We start from the raw sequence: 22,621 nt of genomic DNA on the forward strand, positions 1-22,621 counted from the left end.
ATGCCTTCTTGTTCTTCAGGTTCTTGATGGGTCTTCGGGCCTCTGATCTGTCAGTTTCTCCCAAGTTAACATTCAACAGCTGAGGCGCTGTGCTTTTGCCGAACTTGACTGTGGAACTGGGGTTGGACTGGTTAAGGATCTTCTGAAAATGTTCCACCCACCTGACCACCTGCTCCTCATCCATCAATAGTGTCCTGTCGCCCTTGCCTTGATTGGTACAGTGGTGTTGCTTCTTTTACCAATCCGTGCCCGTACGATCCTGTACAGCATATTGGAGCCATTCCAATTTGCTGCTGCTTGTGTCCCCTGATTTTTAATTCCATCCATCTTCATTTGTCTCCCCTGCAGTTCTTCTTCACAGCTTTATCCCGTCTTCTGTTCTTCACATCATCTTCCTGTTTTTGCTCAATGTTCTTTTCCTGGGTTCTCTTGCTCCTTGCTAGCTTTCTTTCATCAGTCAATTTCCATGTTGGGTTAGTGATTCATCGTTCTTTATTGGTTCCACTCCTTTGCTTGATGGTAACTTCTGCACTTGCTTTAATCCCTCTTTTGAAGATTTTCCACTGTTTCTCAATTTTGCCCGACCTCAGTAGTACTTCAAATCTGTTGGAGAGGGCCAGCCGAAAACTGTCCGACAGGTCCTTCAGTTTCTTCATTACAAATGGCCTTTGTGACTTGATGGTTGTTGTCTTCTTCAGCTTCAGGTGGATCTTGCCTAGCACAAGGTGGTGATCAGCTCCTACATCATCACCTCGAAAAGTCCAGACATCTTGTAGGTCTACCCTCCATCTGCATATGTAGTCAATCTCTTTCAGGGTGTTACCATCTGGAGACCTCCATGGGATGTGTAAACCTGCCTTAGCAAGTGAAGGAAAATTTCTTGTATGCCTTCTTAACCACCTTATCTATCAACTTTCAGGAATCTGTTGATGCGCAATCCAAGGTCTCCTCTATTCCACTATGTTTCTCAGGATCGTATCATTTATTGTGTTTTCTCTTGCCTTGTTTGCCCTCCCCAAAAGCAATAGCTCATATTTCTTTGGAGTGAATTCCGTTTGCCACTTTTCTGTCCACCATATCAGTTCACTGACATCTTCCTGTAGCCTACAGCTTTCTAACTTGCTATTGTGCTCCATACATTTAAGTCTAGTTCAGTGATGTTTACCACAAATAGCAAGCAGCCCATTACTGAACCCTGTGGAACCCCGGTGTATAAGACGTTCCAGCCATCAATCATTACCTTGTACTTCAAGCCACTGAGCAAATTTTAGATCCAACATGCAACTTTCCCCTATAAGCTTTTAATTTTCTGACCAGCCTGCCATGTTGGCCCTTGTCAAAAGCCTTGTTAAAATCCACGTAGGCTACATCAATTGTGCTTTCTACACCAACCCTCCTTTCTATCTTCTTAAAAAATTCAATCAAGCTCAAATCAACACAGATGTTTCAGGCCAAATGGCCTGTTTCCATGCTAGAACTTTTATATCATCCTGTATAATGAGTCCCGAAGATGTGTTTGAAGTGCTTGAACGGTCCTGCCTGTACTCAACACCCATGTAAAACCAGTTCCGAATTGAACTTTTATGTAGCAGGTTTATTTCAAGGAACCATGGGAAGTCTGTCACATCACCCATTTTCAGTGCACATTTGCATCTTGCAGGCCATTGACACATGGTTCATTAGAGCCATTAATATTATGGGAGGTCTGTGTTCTTCAGATGGGTTTTTCGCTTAAGAATAAACAGCTGTATTTGTGCTGCTGTTTGCAATGTAGGGCTTCTGTGTTATATTGTTACTGTGGGAGAAAGGAAATTCATGAGACTTCCTGAAGCATCAATTGATCATTTTCTGAATGCATACTCCTATGATGGAACCTCAGATGCTGGGAGTGCATATTAGCAAGTTGTATGGAATGTGCACTATGATTTTTAATGCATTTTTAAAAAATATTCAGGCAAAGCTTTGTACCACTGCACTCATTTGTAAAAATGGTTCTTGATTCCCCTCTACTTGAAGCTGTACACCTGTCAATGATGCTTGTTTCTCAAACAAGCCATCTTTGAGAAAAAGCTACAGGTTTTCCTACAGATATTCCTCTTTGTCTTCAGATTCTAGAGGAGGATCACAGGAGGAATACCAACCTAATGCATTTTCACCTCAGTGCTCCATTAGGACCCAATCATACGTTTCCATCCGTTTATAAGGGGACAGGCTATTGTACCAGCACACATTCCTAGACATGCAAGAACTCTGATTTACACACGATGTGCCCTTCTGCAGCCAAGAGTTGGGAATCACTTTCATGACAGGAACGGCTCTGTCAGTGGCTGTAAAGAAATCAACAGCATTGAACTTTTATGTAGCAGATTTATTCCAAGTTACTTTGGGAAACCTAGGTCACATTTTCCATTTTCAGTGCACCTTGCAGCATCAGTAACAGCATTTGTTTTCTTTTGACAAAATGCAGTAAGCAGCATTAGCTAAACTCCCCAGAGTACCAGGCATTAGTGATTGCATCACGTAGCCAATTTAACCATAGCTTTAGTACCGTTCCATTCTTGAACGTAATGTGCAGCTAGTCTGCAATTCTAGGAACTGACCTATCTCTATAAACCTCCAATGAACTGGAAGCTTCCAGCCTTTTTAATCCACAACATTCCACAGTGCCATTGACTACAAGAATTGTTGCTGGAGACTGAAGAGGAGGCCTGGGGGTTGGTGGTGGTGTGACAGAAACATCATATTAAACCCAAGGATATGATCTGAGGAGAAGAATAATATGATGCATGCTTGCACTAGGATCTTAGCTGAACAAAGAACGTGTGGCATTCCAGTGAAGCTCAGTGTCTATGATTTTTGTAGTTTGCTTTGTCACCCACAATTTTGCCCTACACAGTAGCTGGGAAATTGCTCAATCAAGAGAGGGAAGTATACATCAACAACCAAAGGCAGAATCTGACCTAACCACATGACAAAGGAATTCTCTGTAAAGCTAATAACTTACACTGCAGGAGTCATCAGACAGACTCTAATAGACAAAATATTTACATCAAGGAAACATCAAATACACAACAGCCATCTTGACATATTCTCAATACCATTGCCATAGCAAGCCTTACCACCCATAAGTCTGAAATTAGACTTAGCTTCAAAGTCATGGGGCAGGATTTTTTGATCCTGATTGGGGTGAGTACACAGCCAGACAAATGTAAACACCTGCGCTGCCCAAAGTCATGTTGGTTGGGCGGTGTCGATCAGACTGCTGGCGATTTTGCTCAAGAGGTCTGAAGGTAGAACCCAGCAATCTGCCTGATTTGGATTATTGACCAATTGAGTTTGTTAATCAGGTTATGGAATCTGGAACATGAGGCACAGTCTCAGATAAGGGGCCAATCATTTAGGGCTGAGATAAGGAGAAATTTCTTCACTCAAACAGTTGTGAATCTTTGGAATTCGCTAACTCAAAGGGTTGTGGCTGCTTCATCATTGAATATATTTAAGGCTGCGATAGACAGATTTCTGGTTTCTCATGGAATCAAGGAAAGTGCAGAGCATACAGGAAGATGGAGTTGAAGGTTCCGAATGATGGAGCAGGCTCAAGGGGCCTTATGGTCCACTCTTGATATTTCATATGTTCTTATTTTCTAACGAGCTTGTTGTCAGCTTGTCAAGGTCAATTTGGAATTTCGTGGGGGTGTATAGGTTACACAGTGGAGCTGTAACAGTCCAGATGAAAGGAGGTGGTAATACAGCAGGGAGCCACTCATGACCACCATGCAAGTAAGTGAGCCCATAAAAGGGTCAGTGGCTGAGAGGGGCACTCACTATTGGCACACAGGTGCCTTTGGGTGAGCAGAATTAGCATGTGGTCTGTGCATGCTTGGGCGGTGGAAGGGTCATGACTCTTCAGGGATTTTGGAACTATAAGAGAGGTCTGGTCCAGTAAGTACTGTGACTGAAGCTGACTGCAAGAAAGGCAACAGCTGGATTTGGGACTTAAGGTACTTAGAGATAGGGGTGAGTAACGGTGAAGATCAATGCCCTCAGAAACAGATGCAGAGCCCTAGACATGAGGGCAAAAGAGAGTCACAAGGGGGTGGGAGAAGGCAACAGAGGCCATATCTTCAACGCCGAGTATACTACCGAGAAAGAAACTACTTGGACATGTCAGACATGTCAATAATCAGTGCCGCAGGAGACTGCATCTATCTTGGAAAATGATTACTGAGATTTCTGCCCTTGTTGAGGAAGACCTTTCAGTAGCACTCACCATGCCTTGCCAGTAGCTGTTAAAGTCAGTTTGGTGCTTAACTTCTTCACTTCTTGCTCCTCCCAAATATTAATAGCAGATCTTGGTGATGTCTTTTATGTAGCAGCATACCATTGCTACTCAGGTCACTGATGCCCTGTGAGAACTGGGGTGTACATATAGTTCCAAACTGATGGAACCTTGCAGACACAAAAGACAGTGGATTTTCTTTCTGACAGAATTCCTGTAGGTGCAGGGCATCATCAATTGCACCCAAGTGGCCATCAAAACACCCAGTGAGATTCATCAACAGGAAGGGCTTCTATCCATTCAAAGTTCAGCTGGTCTGCGACCTCAATGGGAGCTTTATGTATATGTGCGCTCGCTATCCTATCCTTCATTCTCTGGCAATTCAGAGCGCAGCAGCTTTTCATGTCACCACCCAAACTCCATGGATAGATTCTAGGGGGCAAGGAATATCCTTTGAAGAGATGGCTACTCATCCATTAATATGACCCCGAGATGATGCCTGGATCAATCAGATGGTACCCTGCAGCACAGTCCTGTAAGGGTCTCGTGTTTTGTGGTGGTCTGCTGTGCTCTCCAATATATAGCCCTCCAGAGTGGCATGGACCTTGAAGAAGGTGAAATGTTAAATCTACAGTTCGTTGGTGGAAGAAGAGGAGGAAGAGGAAGATGCAGAGCAGAGAAGTGCCAAGGTTGTGCAGCTGGTTAGCTGGAACCAGTTCAGGAGTTAAACCTCTCATCAGGATGGCATGAATGCTAAGGAACGTCTGATCCTGGCTCGTTTCACCCGAGCCCTTTTCATCCAGCTGGCCTGCATTCTCTGGTATTTACTCTGACCTGCCTGTGAGAACTCATCCATTGAAGACATAACATTGGCACTAAAAGTGGATATAATCAATGCATGGTGTACATCTGTCCAGCAGTCTCACTGCCTCCTATCAAAGACTACAGCTTCCCTTCACCACTTCATTACTCTTTTTTTCAGTTTTACACAAAAGAATGGAAGCTCATATGTCTTTGTCATGTGTCAACATTTACACTGTTAGGGATACGTGAAATGAAGCCTAATGGAACCACTCATTGCTCTGAACAGCTCAGTGGCCTCCGCTTTTGACTAGTTCTACACAGTGTTCCCCTTTGGCCTGGAATGAGGTGGAAGCAGTCTCTTCACTTTGTGCTTGCGACTGAGGTGCATATGGTGGTCTTCCTCGTTGTGTAAATGCCAGAGAGATCACCACCCGAAGCTGCTGCACCTGGATCACTGCAGAGGCTGCCTTCATCACTGCGCCCTGCTACACAGGTGGTCCCTCAGTCAGAGGGGCCAAGGAGGTTGATGATGATGCCCCATGATGGATAGCACCCTCATCCTCTTCGGTGACTGTGTAATGAGGCTAAGACCTCACACTATATTTTTATAAAATATATATTTCATGGCTAACTCTAAAAATTTAAAACTGGACAATGACCTTTTTAAAATGAATGAAGCCATATCTGGCTGTGACCTTCAAACAATAGGAACTAATCTGGCAGTATCAAAGAAATTAGCACCTCATTATCTCTGAAGAGGCACTCATGAACCCAGTGGGCTGCAGAGACCAAATTCAAAGGGAATCATACAAAGGCCATCTCCATTTCATAAGCCAAGCCTGGCCAACCAGAGCCAAGTCATCTGCTAAGACAAAGGACCCTGCATCCTTTCAAATTCTTAATGGTTGGAACATTAACAATCTCAGAAACCCAGACAAAGCCAAAGTGGAGAGGTGGGAGTCATGTGACATGATCCCCCACCCCATTTGGGAGAACCAGTTATAATGTCTTGCTGTATTGTATATCAGCTTGCCATCTTCCATTTACCAAGCAGCAGCAAAGGGGCCCTGTCCAGGTTTGAATGTCTGGCCCCCATCTACACTCTTTCTGTTGGAACTTCTGAACTTCTATACCATCACCTACAAGACTCATCTCTGCATGCATATCTCATTGTGGAAGTCAACTCTACTGAAAAAGCGAATTATCCAGCAACAGTTCAGGCTGTCAACCCCCGTGAAGAAATACACCATTGGACTTTTGATTCTGGGCTCATGTGGAACAATAATTCTTTGCTCTGGTCTTTGTCCTATAAACCTTTCTTTCTCTATCCCTCATTTATTATATGAATGCATAGCGGTCTACATAGTGACACCCCCTCCCACATTTTGAGTGTGTGCGAATAAACTAACCCCCTGAGTTCATCCTATCACGAGTTTGCTGTGAGGTTATTAATAGAAATTGGGTCACACCAAAACCAAGGTGTTGGGAAATGTTCTACCACTTATAAATAGGGAAATCAAAATTAAAACATCTTTCTGTTTACGACGGGTGGTATGAGAAGAAATTAACCCCCCCACCCCTCCTTTCCACAACAACTGCCTCAGACCCTTCGCTGGTGCTCTGAATCACTAGAGGGGACTGCCAGTTGGGCACAACTGACATCCATGCTTCTTTGCGCCATCAGTGTCACTGGTCAATGCTACAGAGTATGGCATGCACTCTACATGCATGCCAAGTGCTGCTGCAAATGACTGTTCATGAGGTTGTCCACTCTGTTAAAGAGGAGCTCATGTGTTCAAGGACCTGAGTTATGGTGCGCAGATGAGCTGAATGGACTCCTCCATCCTCGGCCCATGAACCCTGCACTGCCTCGGGGGAACCCTGACGTGCAGGTAAATATTTCTCGCTGCTGGTCAAAGTAAAGCCGTTTTGCTTGTAACTTCTGAGGCCTGCATCTGTGTCCAGCTGGGCATGGCTCTGTCTGTTCATCCTCTGAGCGGCCCTGCTCACAGCTGTTTCTGCCTCTTTCACCTCCTCCTGCACACCAGTGCCATGCTCTTCACCCAGTGCCATCCTTTCTAACCACGCACAAGGACCCAATGATGTGAACGTATGTGTGCTGGTGAAGGGTGTGCTTGTATGATGTGATGGTGCTAACTCTACTGTTTTGAATGCTGGAGAGGGTCTCAGTCAAGCAGCTGTACTTTTGCACCCAGTCTCCCTGACTGACCCTGTGGGAGACATAAGAAGGGTATTATGACATCTTGCCTGTGGCAGCAGAAGCCTCTTCAGAGATGTGGCTTTCCAATGCAGCTGAGTCGTTGACCGGGAGGAATGTGTTTTATCCCCTTCATCTAAAGATCACAGTGTCTTTTTACCCTCTTGTGGTAATCTGAGGTGCACTACACCTTTAAGATGCCAAAAGGAGCAGGAACAAATTGTGCACCAAACGATGTTGCGAGGGTCGACCTTTCAAGTAATCCATCGGCTAGTGCGACATCTTGAGTCACTGATGCCTCCTCACTCATACTATAAAGATCCCTGAACTGGGTACAGCTGCTCGGCCGTGTTGGGCAGGACCCTGTGATGTAACAGGTCGATGGGAAGAACCCTGTCACAATGTTCTCCATTCTGCTTCCCTTAATTGAACCCACCCATCAGGCAATTAGAGCCAATCTCCAGGAAAACAGTGGGCTGTGACTAGCTCCACACTACCCCTCACACCCCCTGCAACATGAGGGGTCAGGATATTGGATTCCTGTTTCTGGAGGCAAAATTCTGCCCCTAAAATACGACGTGATTTCTATCCAAATACTATAATTTGCTTCATGCAAACTATTCTTTTGGCTCTGAGACTACATGGCTATTGGGATTGATGTGCTGGCTACCTGAGCCTATAATGTATTATGTAAATCATTGAATATATGATTTATGTAATGTATTCCAACAATTCTGAGTACCTCCTTGAACCACTGCAGTCTAAAAAACAGACTCTGTCTCCTCCCCCCATGTAACTAAACTATTGTTTCTTCCTATTGTGTGCAGTGTTTCTGCTCATGGCTTCATGGCACATATTATGTATGTTTTTTACAATAAGTATCAGCAATGTGGATTACAAGCGGTGATTGTCCATGAAAATTCCTTTGGCAGTTCTCCAGGCTAATAAAAAAAGGCCCAAGGCCCAATATCTGTGGACGTGGGCCCACCTATTCTCATGTGGGTATCAATACCTGAGCCCAGTTCACACAGGCCTGTACCTAATAAAACATTGCTTACCACAATTGTACATTCAAATTTTCTATATTACCATATTGCAGTGGGGCCCCTGCCAGCAGGAGGTTATGATGTGGGAGAGGACCGGGTAGAGGAACTGATCAGCCCCTCTGGGACCCTCTGTTGCAGGGAGTGATGTCTTTGGCAGTCTGTGGGTGTGGTGCCAGAAGCCATTAGCAGGCTAAAGAAGAAGCAGGAGCTCTTGAATGGTGAGCTGCAGTGTGGTAGGAGTAAGAGCCATGAGCAGAGCAGCCCAAAACCTCTGTCAGTATCTGGAGAACTGGTGAGGGAATTGAAGCAGGCATAGAGCTGCTTGAGACAAAGTTGGATAGTCTGAATGACACAGAACCACTCCCCAACCCCCCCACCACTTAAGTCTGAGAAGCCCCAAGGTGAGGAAGATATCCTTCGTGGTCTGAATGACAAGGTAATCTGGCTCATGCAGTTGAGAGATATTAGCGATAGAAGTCCACTGAACTGTAGCTTCTGCTGGGTGCAAGGTATCCCTGCTCCCACTGTTTCACAATGAACTCCTCATAACCAGCTGACTTGAGATAAGAAGTTGAGGTTTTCTGGTGTGTCTGGAGCCTAGGGATACCATCGTCCATTGTAAATCGATGCCAGTGAAATAAAGGATCACTACTATGGAATTTTGTGCATTCTCTGTGTCTAAATCCTGCTATATAATATTTTTGTTAACCATTCATGATTATGAACAAAAGAGTCAGCACTTATCACATTTTCTACAAAACAGAAAATTTCAGTCTCAAGAATTTTAGTCCAATTCATGAAAAAACAGAAAATGTATAAAATGTACAGTAGGTCCATAACTATCCAAATAGAGAAAACAGTTTAACACTGAGTGGGATAATCCATCAAAACTCTTGAGGGGATTCAGGAATTCCAAAAAAGCATTCCCACCCGAAACATTAAGTCATTTTTATTTAGTAGGTCCTAACAGTGCAGATGCACATTTCCCGTGTTTTTATTTCAGATTTCCAGGATTCACCATTTTTCTTAGGCCTTTCGTTTATTCTAGTATAATAAACATCAAACACTGATCAGGATTGTGATGCAGCTTGAAATACAAAACATTTTCCAGCAGTCACATTTCTTTTCCCTATTAGGTGCCAGACCTGGACCTGGAGGGCTTGTTCGGAAATATTGATGAAGTATTATATGTATCGTCCAATTTATTCAAAAATCTGGAAGAAGCAGCTGCTCGGAAATCTGGTCAAGTCCTCTCGATAAGTAATTATTCAGAAAGTACTTTGCGTTAGCTTTGGTGAAACAAGTTATTCTGTCTGCTCTAAATCCATGGGTTGGATTTTGTTTCAGCGACATGAGCTTCCCCCACGCCAGTTGGAGAACTAGCAGGAACCCTGTGTCACTTCCAAGGGGATGGCTAAATGCAATTAAATGCTTGTCAGGCACTGAACTGGCCAGCATTGGGCTTCCTACATGATTGAGGACCCTGGAGGCAGAAATCCTGCCCTGAGAGCTGCCAGCTGACCAGAGGCCGGCAGCTCTCCATTGCTGACAGTGCCAGTGGGTGCCGTGTTTGCTGTTAGTAATGCAATGAAACCCATCCCTGGATCAACGCTGGATCCCAGGACATGGATAAGTGAAGGTGAGCTAGGTATCATGGGGAACGGGTCACGGTGAGGAGGCGCAAAAGGGATGTCAGAGGAAAGGACAGGAGGGTGGCTCTCAGCTCCCCCATTTTCAAATGCCCAGTCCCTTCTGATACAAAGTGCCTGTGAATAGTGTACCTACCCCCCCCCACCCACCCACAAGGCCACGGGCAAACCTGACAGGTTTTTGCTGGGTGACCTTCAGGAGACACATAAAGTTGTGCGAGTTTGGAAGAATCCTTGAGCCACCGCTAAATTCTCAGGGATAATTGGTTTTATTGAGCCTAATTGCCTTCCTGCAGGTGATGGGCAGGATTCCCACATTGGGCCCTTCCTGCCTCCAACTTAACTGTGGACACTTTGCCCTGGTATCCAATGTGGATTCTCCTGTCCAATTCTCCCAGTCCCTTGCCATCATACCCGTTCCCTCGGGCTCCCCTAAATTCAGCCTCACATTAGTATTGAATGAGACATGGTGAACTTCTACTTCTGCCTGCTACTAACTGCTGTTTTTCCCAATGTGCAAATGAAGCCTGGGAATTAAAATACCTTAGGCCATAAACTTAGGTAGTCTACCCAATCTCTGCCCAAAACCCGTAAGGGCTTAAAATTGACCCTTTATCGTTCTGTGCAAGACAATGCTATATATATATTTTGTTAGATTTCTTATAAATGCGGAATAGTTCTGGTCTCTCTTCTTACTAACTTAGCTGATAAACCATGCCCATAGGCAAAGCTGAGTGCAAATGCCAAAAAGTCTTTTGTTGGGAGTGTGGCATTCCTAATGTCGTAACCATGGGACTGTTTTTGTTTCATTTTGTTACGCAATAGGAATCCAGATTATTAGAAGTCACATGCTATACTATTGGGCATTGTGAAATGAAAACTTTCAACTCACGTCACTGACCTAGTGATGTAGTTTGTAGCATAAATACACTTGACAGCAGTTAAATTTCTTTTCCCTGTAGGAGCTGGATCTAAATCTGAAAGGTTTATTTGGGATTACTGATATGCTACATGCATTGTATTTAAAAGTTTGCTATCTTATAATGCAAAATAAATAATTTATAAATGGTTACCGGGCACATTTAAAGATTCTTGCCAAGATTTATAAACTGTTGCCTTTCAGAGCTTTCCTGCCTCGAACTCTGTTTACGCAGCACTTGTTTCTCAAGTGAGAAAATGGATGGTAAAGAGTCTAATAGCACTCAACCCAAGCCAGAAGTGCACCAAACCCATTCCCCATTGATTAGACACCATGCAGGCACTAGGCCACTCGCCTGAAACTAGGATTAGGCTCATTACTTAGGCTAATCAGAGGTTGGGGCCAACACACATTTCAGGCTACACTCCCAGCTGCAAAATTGGCTTGTGACTGACCATAGAATGCATTATACATGCTATGGTCATATTTCAAGGAGCTAGCAAGGAGTGCCCCTTTAATTTCTTCAGACAACAGTCTCCAGAGTAAAATCAGCTCCACCATATCATAGCACTTAACGAGCATAATTTATTTGGAAAATGTTTATCACATCATCTTCATGAATATTGTAAAGGAACAAATTACAAACACATAGCCAAGGTCATTTATTTTTGTAATTTGAATTCCGATTTAGTAGTGAATTTCAGAAGTGTTATGATTGCAGTATTAAAATCATAACATATTTACAGATAAATCATTTGGTAAATTGCAGAATGCACAAAGGTCATTATTTTTTATTCTTCGCACAGTAATTTGAAAATGAACATGATCCCAAATTAAATGCAATCTTTGCCTCCATTTTCTCTTCCTCGAAATCACACTTTATGCCCAGCATATGAATGCATTGTTATAAATACAAGCCATATAAATAATGTGGCTACAAGAACAGATCCGAAGCTTGGAATTCTATGGTGAGTAACTTACTTAGTGACTCCCCAAAGCCTGTAGACCATCAACAAGGCACAAATCAGGAGTGTGATGGAATATTCTCCACTTGCCTGGATGAGTACAGCTCCAACAACACTCAAGAAGCTCGACTTCATCCAGGACACAGCAGCCTGCTTGATTGCCTGCCCCCCGCACCCCATCCAGTACCTTAAACATTCACTTCCTCCACCACTATGCGCAGTGGCAGCAGTATATCATATACAAGATGTACTGCAGCAACTCACCAGGGCTCATTCACCAGCACCTTCCAAATCCACAAACTTTACCACCTAGAAGGATGAGGGCAGCAGCTGCATGGGGACACCACCACCTGCACGATCTCCTCGAAGCCAGACTCCATCCTGACTTGAAACTATATCAGCATTCCTTCACAGCTACTGGGTCAAAATCCTAGAACTCCATCCCAAACCGCACCCTAACACATGGATTGCAGCAGTTCAAGAAGGTGGCTCATTACCACCTTATAAAGGATAATTAAGGATGGGCAACAAATGTTGGCCTAGCCAGTAGTGTCCACATCATGTGAAAGAATTTTAAAAAGTGAGGTTTTATAAGATTGTTACGTTTTGAGACTATTTTGAATTTAAGGTAAAAGGGAGAAATGAAGGGGGGTCATGTGACCTGTTCTAATTCTGTTGACAGGAAACCTGGGTGGTTCAATTGTTAAAGATTAAAGGCAGGCCTAGGTTGTTTTACAGGGAAGCAGGTGCAAAGTGTTCACACTTATAGACAATGGCAGAAGCCTCTGTACTGATAGTGGATAGACTGTTGGTCTCTAAAATCCTAAGGAGGTATTAAAATGTCAGGTTGTAAATGGTTATACTTTAAACTGGTTATTTAATTCAAAGATAGAGTAGAGTTGGTGTTTTTAAGATAGCTAATTGACATGTCTACCTAGATACAAGGCCCATATGATTCACATTGCCATGGAGCTGGGTTGTGAAGAGGGGTAGGATGTAAAGGAAGTCATTATTGAACCATATTATAAGGTTTGCCTAAAAGATCTCTGTGAATTTCATATACAGGTCAATCTTCCAGGAATCAGGAGAGAACAGAAAAATAGAGTTAGCAAGTGTCTATGGTTCACCATGTAAGAATGTGGGTGGGAGCTCACACTCGGATTGAAGTGACTGAGTTCATGAGAATTTAAATGAAACTGGAAGATTTGCCTAGATTTAGCTAGTGGGAGAAATCTCACTCTGAAAGCCATTTCTGGGATTAGGAGTTAGCCAACTGAGAAAGGAAAGGAAACAAATCCTTGGGAGTTAAGAATCACTTTGGACTAGTTCCAGGAGAACACAGTGTCTATTTAAGGGACAGAGTAAAGTATAACCATGGCAGAAGATTTTTGGTTTTAAATGTTTAAAGGGGGCATCTTTTCTGTAGTTTAGAGTATAAATTGCCTGCTGAAATAGTGTTTAGTCACTGTTGCTTTTCATTTGCTTGCTATAGTAAAAGTCTTAAAATGTGAAATCTTGTTGTGTCATCCTTTCAGCTATTTACTAGAAATTCAAGTTTCTTTCTAAAAGTTATTCATCACCATGGAGATCATAACAGCATAATTTTTCTCACTTATTAAATTGACCATTTATATAACCAGGCATTTACAAATGCTCAAACTTATTCCTGGCACTCTACTCTCTCTCATACATAAATTAACACATAATTGGCCTTCATGCATACATATATAAGCTTAGGAACTACTGTTGGCAATATTAGTGGGCTTAACCCATTTGTATAACATTTTTGTGTTCACAGTATTAACAAAGTGATTAATCTGTATATTGCGAATGGGTTAATGCCTATGAATGGTGCTAGTTTGACAGCACCTCAGTGGAGTTGCTGGATTTGGCAGTGCAAAGTCCTTTGATTTGGCCGCATTGTGGACGGTGTACTGGGGAGGGGTGGCATGACAGAACTGCAGTAGGTAGATGTGAGGTTTGAATGTGAAGTTTAACTTTTGCTGATCAGGAGCAGGGACAGGAAGATGAGGACTGCAATTTGTGACTTTCTATGGAATCTCTGTAAACATTTTTTTTGAGGTTTGTTTCTAGACTTGTATCTGCACTTCTGTCTCAGTCTCTCCATCTCTATTTGCTTCTTTCTGTGTGTCTGTGTCTCTTTCTCTCATATAAAAATATAACTATTTTAAGTACCATCAACAAACATTATTAGAACTTTCGCATTTCAATTCATCATTAATTTTTTTTTAACTTATTATTCATCACCAAGACTCACTGGTTCCTGCTCCCCAGAAAATTTATATAAATTCTTCTGATCTTCATAAATTTGCACCCCCTTGTTTCAGAAGTTTTCACTGGTCAGCTACTCAAGCATGGACCCTCAAAATATCTGAGTTTGGTTTACAGTTTGTTCCTCACTCTCTTCACCAATGTTACACCAGTCTTTCAGCCATTAGACCCCTACCTCTGAAATTGGCTTTGAGCAATTCTATCTTACTGTCTCACTCTCAGCCCTCAAATGCCTGTTTAAAAACTTGTTTCTTTAACTCTGTTCAGTCACTTTCCCTTAAAAATTCTTAGGGTGGAATTTAATGTCCTCACCCGAGGTGAGTTTGGAGGCAGGGGGCATTTAACCTGGTAGGAGAGTGCCAGCTGAGGATCACACCATCTTCCTGCCTCTGCCCTGATTAAGTCTGGGACAGGAAGGGCCATGGATGGCCTTCCCACCTTGCCGCCAATTGAGGCCCTTAAGTGGACAAATAATGCCTCTAATAGGCCAGCTGATCTCCAGGGGCAGGATTTCAACCCCCAGGGGTCCTTGATCCTGGGGAAGGCTCACCTGATTGGCACTAAATAGGGCAGCCTTCCCAAAAAGAGGCAATGCAGGGCTCCTGTCAGTTCTCCAGCCAGAAGGCGAGATTCCTGCCAGCTGGACTAAATACTGCCTTTACACTTTTGTTTAATTTTCCCCTTCTCTTGGAAAAGTGCTCTAAAAATGCAAGCTGCTGTAGGGGTTGCAAGATTTAATACCTAGATCTGTGGGTATTATCTCAACCAATGATTTCAAATTCATACCTTCAAATAAAACTGACTATATTGCTCATCTTCAAAAGGAAACAGCTTTCCCATGGATTAAAATACTTGACCATTATTCTAGTCAATTTGATTTTTTTTCTGCAGCTGAATAGAAATCTAACTTAATTGGGCTGAAAAGCATGACAAGACATTTTAGAATGTATATCATATTTATATTATTATGCAACATGTGTGTAATGTTTTAACACTTTTTAATCTTGTTTTTCAAAGAAAGTTCCCTGAAGGTCATGCATCAAGTTTATACTCTCAACTTGCATTCACGATTGCATTATTAGTTAGAAAGAAACTATATAGCTTATTTAATAACTTCAGGGCATATATTGAACAGAATTTAAATTGGTTGAAAAGTTACATCGGGACTCAAATTTCATGGGATTTGCCTAATTAAACCACTAAAGTAAACTAACGTAGATCTCAATTAGATGGTGCAAGGAAATATTGGCTCTGAAATTCTTGAGAATTGAGGGCAGAAAGTAGAGCCTGAGGTTTGTGGCAGAACCTGGTTACATGAGTGGCCCACTTTTAACTCAATGTAAGTGAATGGATTTCAAGTGAGTTAAAATAGGGGCCCAGGAATTTGCCCCATTTGCTATGGGATTTTGAATTCCAGCAGAGATGGCCATGGGTATATTTACCAGCCCTTAAGTCATGTTCGCAGTTGATATGAGTCCCTTTTGAAGGTCCAAAACTTTATCAATCTAATGAATCCCAGAAGGCTTCTACCTTATCCAAAGGCAGATTGGCTCCTTTTGGAGAAGGAAAAGAAAATTACTTCTTTTCTTCGGCTTTGTTGGGCTTTATTGGACAGATTGGAATTGATGATGCTGAGTCAGGCACTAATCGCCCCACTATGACCCAGGGATTTGAAATATGACCTTGGAGCATGATGGAGAGTTTGCTTCACTGGAGTTGCACCAATGGGACACTTTCTCAGGGATTTTCGGGGTCAATTGTTTTTTGTCAAATTCATGCAATTAAAATGCGTGTGCCTGTCACCATTCAAGTTGAGAAACATTAACATGTACTTAAAGTAAAATTCAGTGTTTTTGTCATAAAATCTGATGTTCATTTTCACCATAGAAGAAACATTAGGCAACTCCCTGAACAGTTCTCTGACTCATCACCTCGTCCCACAGTTAAGCAGCTGTTCTGCAGGTTAGGCCCTCAGTTGGAACCTTGGCAGAGCTTTGGTTCAAACAAGGTGACCTGATTTCAGGGTTTTGAAAATGTTGCTTTGCACTCAGCTGTTAAAAGGTACATCAGAATGACAAGGTCAGTTTGCTCTCTAATTTCCTTCATTCATTTGAATAAATCTCTCACCTTAATAGCTTGGTTGAAATTGGTTACTCATTGTGAAGCAATGTGACTACAAACATATATCAAACCACTATCACATAAGCATATTAATATGCTGGCACACTGCAATAATCCTCACTGCTGCTTTAAAACATGCATTAACTCTTCACAACTAACAAGGGTTCGAATTTGGAAACAGCACATTGGTAAGTTATCTGCAGCTACATCTAGGTTTGTTGAATGCTTTGTTGATTTGCTAGCTTCAATATATTTTCACTTTTAAAATAGCAATTTTGTTAGATGTCTTAATTATTTACAAAAAAAATTCACAAGTTACACATGAGTCATTTGCACCAACAGCAGTGGCCTTAGTTTTACATTGGTCTTGCATAATCACAGTATAATGGCCCGCAGGTACTTGCGAAACACTCTCCCGATTTTAGTCATGAGTTGAAAATAAAGTATTCTTTTGTTATAACCAGTTTTGACCAAGATTTCCACATACGTGGTGAAGGCTTCCTTCACATTTGTGAAGGCCATACAAGACTTGCATATTGATAGCAACGCTGTGTCCATGTGTACATTTGACATTGCTAGCCTATTTACCAATGTTCCACGAAAGGAAGCCATAGATATTTGCACTGCGGCACTATATCATGGCAATCTAGACCCGTAACCATTGTGTGAATCAGTATCCATTGAACTTATGAACTTGACAACTCGTGCAGTTGAGTTCAGTTTTAATGACACCATGTATGCCCAAATAGATGGTGTTGTCATGGGATCCCCTCTAAGTCCAGCTCTCACAGACATCTTTATTGGGTTCCATGAGAAACTTGTCTTTGATAGAACGATACATAACTTCCCACCCCTCACATATCTCCGATATGTGAATGATATGTTGGCTATATTTAAATCCGAAGCTGCAAGTAATAATTTATTTACATATCCTAATGGGCTCCATCCTGTGCTCAAGTTCACCTTTGAAATGGAACAGTCAAATGAACTCCCCTTCCTTGATGTACTAGATGAGAAATCTGCCAGGGGATTCTGTACTACGGTCTACCACAAGCCTACCTTCACTGATCAGTATATGCGGTGGGATTCTTACAGTTCCACACGCTATAAGATTGCTCTTATCGGCAACCTTCTAAATAGGGCCTGAGCCATTTGCTCATCATGCAAACTTGATGCTGAAATAGGGCGCATCAAAGGCATCATGCGGGATAATGGCTACCCCAATCAGATCATTTCACATTGTATATCATACCAACTCATGAACGGGCATTCTCAGCTCTGAAAAGTGCTCAGTCTACCTCAGATTACTCTAGAAGAGCAAGGTATCTCAAAAATTTGAGCAGTAGGTGAAGGTAGCTGTTTCACGCTACTACTATGCAGTAGCAACACAAGTGGTATTCGCCACTAACTGGATGCTGCTATCAAGCCAAAATGATGTTTTGCCTATCATACAAATGAGTAATGTAGTATACGAATTTCAGTGCCAGTATGTTGTTAGGTATGTAGGCTGTATATCCCAAAGACTGGTGGATCTTATCAAACAACATGTCCCAGCCACTGTTCGCAATGGGCAAGGTACAGACCGTACCCAACCAGCTCACGCTTGCAAAACTCAAAACACAATGTCCTAACATTAGGTGTGATTCTGTGATTGGACAACATTTGCTAAATAATTCTGTTTGCTAAGAATTGCATTGACAACCAATTTAAGATTGTCAGTCAGGCTCTCAGTGTGGCACATATGTATGTACTGGAAGCTACATATATTAATATACAGGGCCAAGTTCTTTGTAAACAGAAAGAACATGTACACATATTGCACCTTTTTCAGCTATACAAAATAAGTGACAGCCGTTCACTGACTCATTCCTCAGGACAGTGCCTTGACCAATCAGGGTCAAGCTGCCTGGTTTAAATTGCAAACAATGCTTTTCACTTAAATATCAGCCACCATCACTGGTGCATTCTTGATGGCAACGTCTCTGCCAATCAGAGTCCACTTGCCAACCAATCAGCACTGTCTTCACATAACAGTATAAATTGTTGTTTTCCCATTACATTGGTATTCTTGCAGTGTGTCCTGGTGAATGCAAGACAAAAAGCTTTGACATGTCTCTTTTTTCAGCATTTCTCAAGTTCTGGTACATTTGTTCTTTTTTCCTTGAACTATTCATTGTGAACATATTTATAGTGGAGCAGAATTTTAGAGATATTTTGTTTGTGTACTGCTGGCGCTGACTTCTCCATTTTGACCTTCTCTTCTGATTCTGTGCGATTAGAGGGTGCCCACAAAGCTGCAATACAGAAACCATTGACATGAGCATTCTAAACTAGTTCACCTGAAATTGCCCTGTGCTCAGTACTGTACCTTTATAATAAATGGTATATGAGAATACATCATTTAAGTAGTTGGAGTTTCCTTGACTGACTATCTCTGTAAAAGTTATCATTTTATGACCATTATGGAGCTCTTCTGCTTAAATAATGTAACAGGTTTAAATTATAGAGGCACAATTTTGCTACCCTATATGCCAGACAGTAAACATTGTGCATAGGAAAATGAGTAGGCAATTCAACCTCAAGCTTGTTCCACCATTCAATTAGTCAATAAGCTGATCTGTACCTCAACTCCATTTGCTCCCCTTTGTTGCATACTCCTTGATATCCTGACACAACAAAAAAAACCTAACAATCTGAGTCTTGAAAATTTTAATTGTTTCATCATTCATTGCTCTTTGGTGGAGTAAGTTCCAGATTTCCGTTACAATCTGTGTTTAAAAAAAATGCTTCCTGTTCACTCCTAAATGACCTAGCTCTAATTTTGAGGTTAGGCTCTATTGTTTTGGATTCCTTAACCAAAGGGAAATAGCTCCTCTGTATCCACCCCATCGAGCCCTTTATTATTTTAAAACATAAGTTAGATCGTCCCTCAATCTTCTAAACAGGAGAAGATTCAAGTTTACTCACATAAGCTCAGGTTTATGCAAGCTGTCTTCATAATTTAACCCCCTAGCCATGGTATAATTCTGGTGAATCTGTAGTGTACATTTTCCAAAGCTTTTGGATCTTTTCCTCGAGTATTTTCCTGAGGTTCAGTGTCCAGATGTAAACACAGTGGGAGGAATTTTCTCAGCCAGGTAGTGGTGGACTTGGAGGCAAGGGAAAGGGAGGCAGAAAAATAGGAGCGAGCAGCTTTGGGATGTCTACCTGACAACAGAATCTTTCCCAGGGAAGGCTGGGAACAGAATCAGCTGCCCACTGCACAGAGACAGGTAGTCAATTGTAAGTTAAGACCCGGCAGATCGGCCCCACGCTATGTGCAGAGGCCACCATCTCAATGGAGGCCTCCTTTCTGTGGCAAGTTGGGGGCCATCAGAGCCAGAGGTTTCATGCCCTAATGGTGTGGCCCAAATGATTTCTCCGGAGGGGTTCTTCCTCCACCCTGAGGGCCCTCATAATTTTTCATTTGTATCCACATCAAGGGCATCTCCACGTTGAGACAACCTCACGGCTCCTGACTTGCTTCAGTATCATCAACCACTCCCAGCAGAACTGCCAAAGCTCCAGAGATACCGGCCATCTGATTGGGCTAGCAGCATCAGGAGCCCATCAGCCATCCTTAATAGGATGGTAAACTTGGAGGAGACCAATTAAGAGGCTACCTTGTGGAAGATTGTGCAGCTGATCTCGCTGCTGGCAAGTGTCCCCTTGTCCCCTTGTGGCACTCCGAAGCCCCCAGGAAAATCCAGCCCAGCGCTCAAGATGGCGATCTGATCAAGTCTTCTTATAACTGACACAACACCATCAACATCTGGGGACTAGCATTGACCAGGAACCTAACTGGACCAGCCAAATAAATACTGTGGCAACCAGAGCAGATCAGAGGCTGAAAATTCTGTGGCGAGTAACTCACCTCCTGACACCCCAAAGCATGTACTCCATCTACAAGGCACAAATCAGGACTGTGATGGAATACTCTCCACTTACTTGGATGAGTGTGGCTGCAATAACACTCGGGAAGCTTGACACCATCCAGGACAAAGCAGCCCACTTGACTGACACCCTACCCACCACTTTAAACATTCACTGCCTCCACCACAGGTGCACGGTGGCAATAGTGTGTACCATATACAAGATGCATTGCAGCAACTCGTCAAGGCTCCTTTGACAGCACCTTCAAATCCATGACCTCAACCACCTAAAAGGACAAGATGGTGTTCCACCAGGGCCACTCAGCTACTGACCTCATTACAGCTTTGGTCCTAACATGGACAAAAGAGCTGAGCTCAAGAGGTGACGTGAGAGTGACTGTCTTTGACATCAAGGCCGCATTTGACTAAGTCTGGCATCAAAGAGCCCTAGTAAAACTGGAGTCAATGGGATTTAACTGTTTGGAGTCAGACCTAACCCAAAGGAATATGGTTGTGGTTGTTGGCGGTCAATCATCTCAGTCCCAGGACATCACTGCAGGAGTTCCTCAGGATATTGTCTTAACTTCAACTATCTTCATCTGCTTCATCAATGACCTTCTCTTCATCATAAGGTCAGAATTGGTTATGTTCGCTGAATGACTGCAAGCAATTAGTACCATTTACAGCTCCTCAGATACTGAAGCAGTCCCTGTCCAAAGGCAGCAAGACCTGGACAATATTCAAGCTTGGGCTGATAAGTGGCAAGTAACAATCAAGCCACACAAGTGCCAGGCAATGATCATCTCCAACAAGAGAGAATCTAACCATCTCCCCTTGACATTCAATGGCATTACCATTGCTGAATCCCCCACTATCAACATCCTAGGGGTTACCATTGACCAGAAACTTAATTGGACGAGCCATATAAATACTATGGTCACAAGAGCAGGTCAGAGGCTGGGAATTCTGCGGCGAGTAACTCACCTACTGACTCTACAAGGTCTGTCCACCATATACAAGGCACAAGTCAGGAGTGTGATGGAATGCTCTCCACTTGCCTGGATGAGTGCAGCTCTAACAATGTTCAAGAAGCTTGATACCATTCAGGACAAAGCAACTCGCTTGATTGGTACCCCAACAATCACCTTAAACATTAACACCCTCCACCACTGATGCACAGTAGCAGCTGTGTAGCAGCATCTACAAGATGCACTGCAGCAACACACCAAGGCTCCTTCAACAGCATCTTCCAAACCTGCAATCTCTACCACCTACCAGGAGAAAGGTAGCAGATGCATGAGAACAACATGACTCCAACCAGCGGAGAGGTTTCCCCCTGATTTCCGTTGGCTCTAGCTTTGCTAGGGCTCCTTGATGCCACACTTGGTCAAATGCTGCCTTGATGTCAAGTGCAGTCACTCTTGCATCACCTCTGGAGTTCAGCTCTATTGTCCATGTTTGAACCAAGTCTGCACTGAAGTCAGGAATTGAGTGGCCCTGGCGGAACCCAAACTGAGGATCAGTGAATTGGTAACTCTTATACAAGTACCACTTGAGGGCACTGTTGTTGATCCCTTCCATCACTTTATTGATTATCAAGAGTAAATTGATGGGGTGGTAATTGGCTGGGTACAGGACATAGCTGGGCAATTTTCCACATTTCCAGGTAGATGCCAGTGTTGTAGCTGTACGGGAACAGCTTGGCTAGGGGCGCGGCAAGTTCTGGAGCACAAGTCTTCAATACTATTGCTGGAATATTGTCAGTGCCCATAGCCTTTGCAGTATCCAGTGCCTTTAGCCATTTCTTGATATGTGGAGTGAATTGCATTGGTTGAAGACTGGCATCTTGATGCTGGGGACTTCCAGAGGAGGCCGAGATGGGTCATTCACTTGGTATCTCTGGCTGAAGATTGTTTCAAATGCTTCAGCCTTATCTTTTGCACTGATGTGCTGGGCTCCCCCCATCATTGAGGTGGGGAGATTTGTGGAGCCACCTCCTCCAGTGAGTTGTTTAATTGTCCACTGCCATTCGTGACTGGATATGGCAGGACTGCAGAGCTTAGATCTGATCCGTTGGTTGTGAAGTCACTTCGCTCTCTCTATCGCTTGCTGCGTACCTTGTTAGGCGTGCAAGTAGTCCTGCATTTTAGCTTCAGCAGGTTGACACCCAATTTTCAGGCATGCCTGGTGTTGTTCCTTGCATGCCCTCCTGCACTCTTCATTAAACCAGGGTTGATCCTCTGGCTTGGTGGTAATGGTAGAGTGCGGGATATGCCGAGCCATAAGGTTACAGGTTGTGATTGAGTACAATTCTGCTGCTGCTGATGGACCTCATGTTTGCCAAGTCTTGATCTGCTGTATCTGTTTGAAATCTATCCCATTTAGCACGGTGGTAGTGCCACACAATACGATGGAGG

General features: G+C 43.1%; 1 protein-coding gene across 1 annotated transcript in view; it reads left to right on the top strand.

Annotated features, from left to right (window-relative positions):
• Window positions 1-22,621, top strand: part of arhgef37 (Rho guanine nucleotide exchange factor (GEF) 37) — a 127,602-nt gene that overhangs the window by 28,408 nt on the left and 76,573 nt on the right. Inside the window, exon 3 of the mRNA XM_041193111.1 lies at window positions 9,484-9,607. Coding sequence (XP_041049045.1) covers window positions 9,484-9,607 — 124 coding nt within the window. The remainder of the gene's footprint in view (window positions 1-9,483; window positions 9,608-22,621) is intronic.

The sequence above is a fragment of the Carcharodon carcharias genome, chromosome 8 (assembly GCF_017639515.1).
Source record: "Carcharodon carcharias isolate sCarCar2 chromosome 8, sCarCar2.pri, whole genome shotgun sequence".
NCBI classification, from domain to species: Eukaryota; Metazoa; Chordata; class Chondrichthyes; order Lamniformes; family Lamnidae; genus Carcharodon; species Carcharodon carcharias.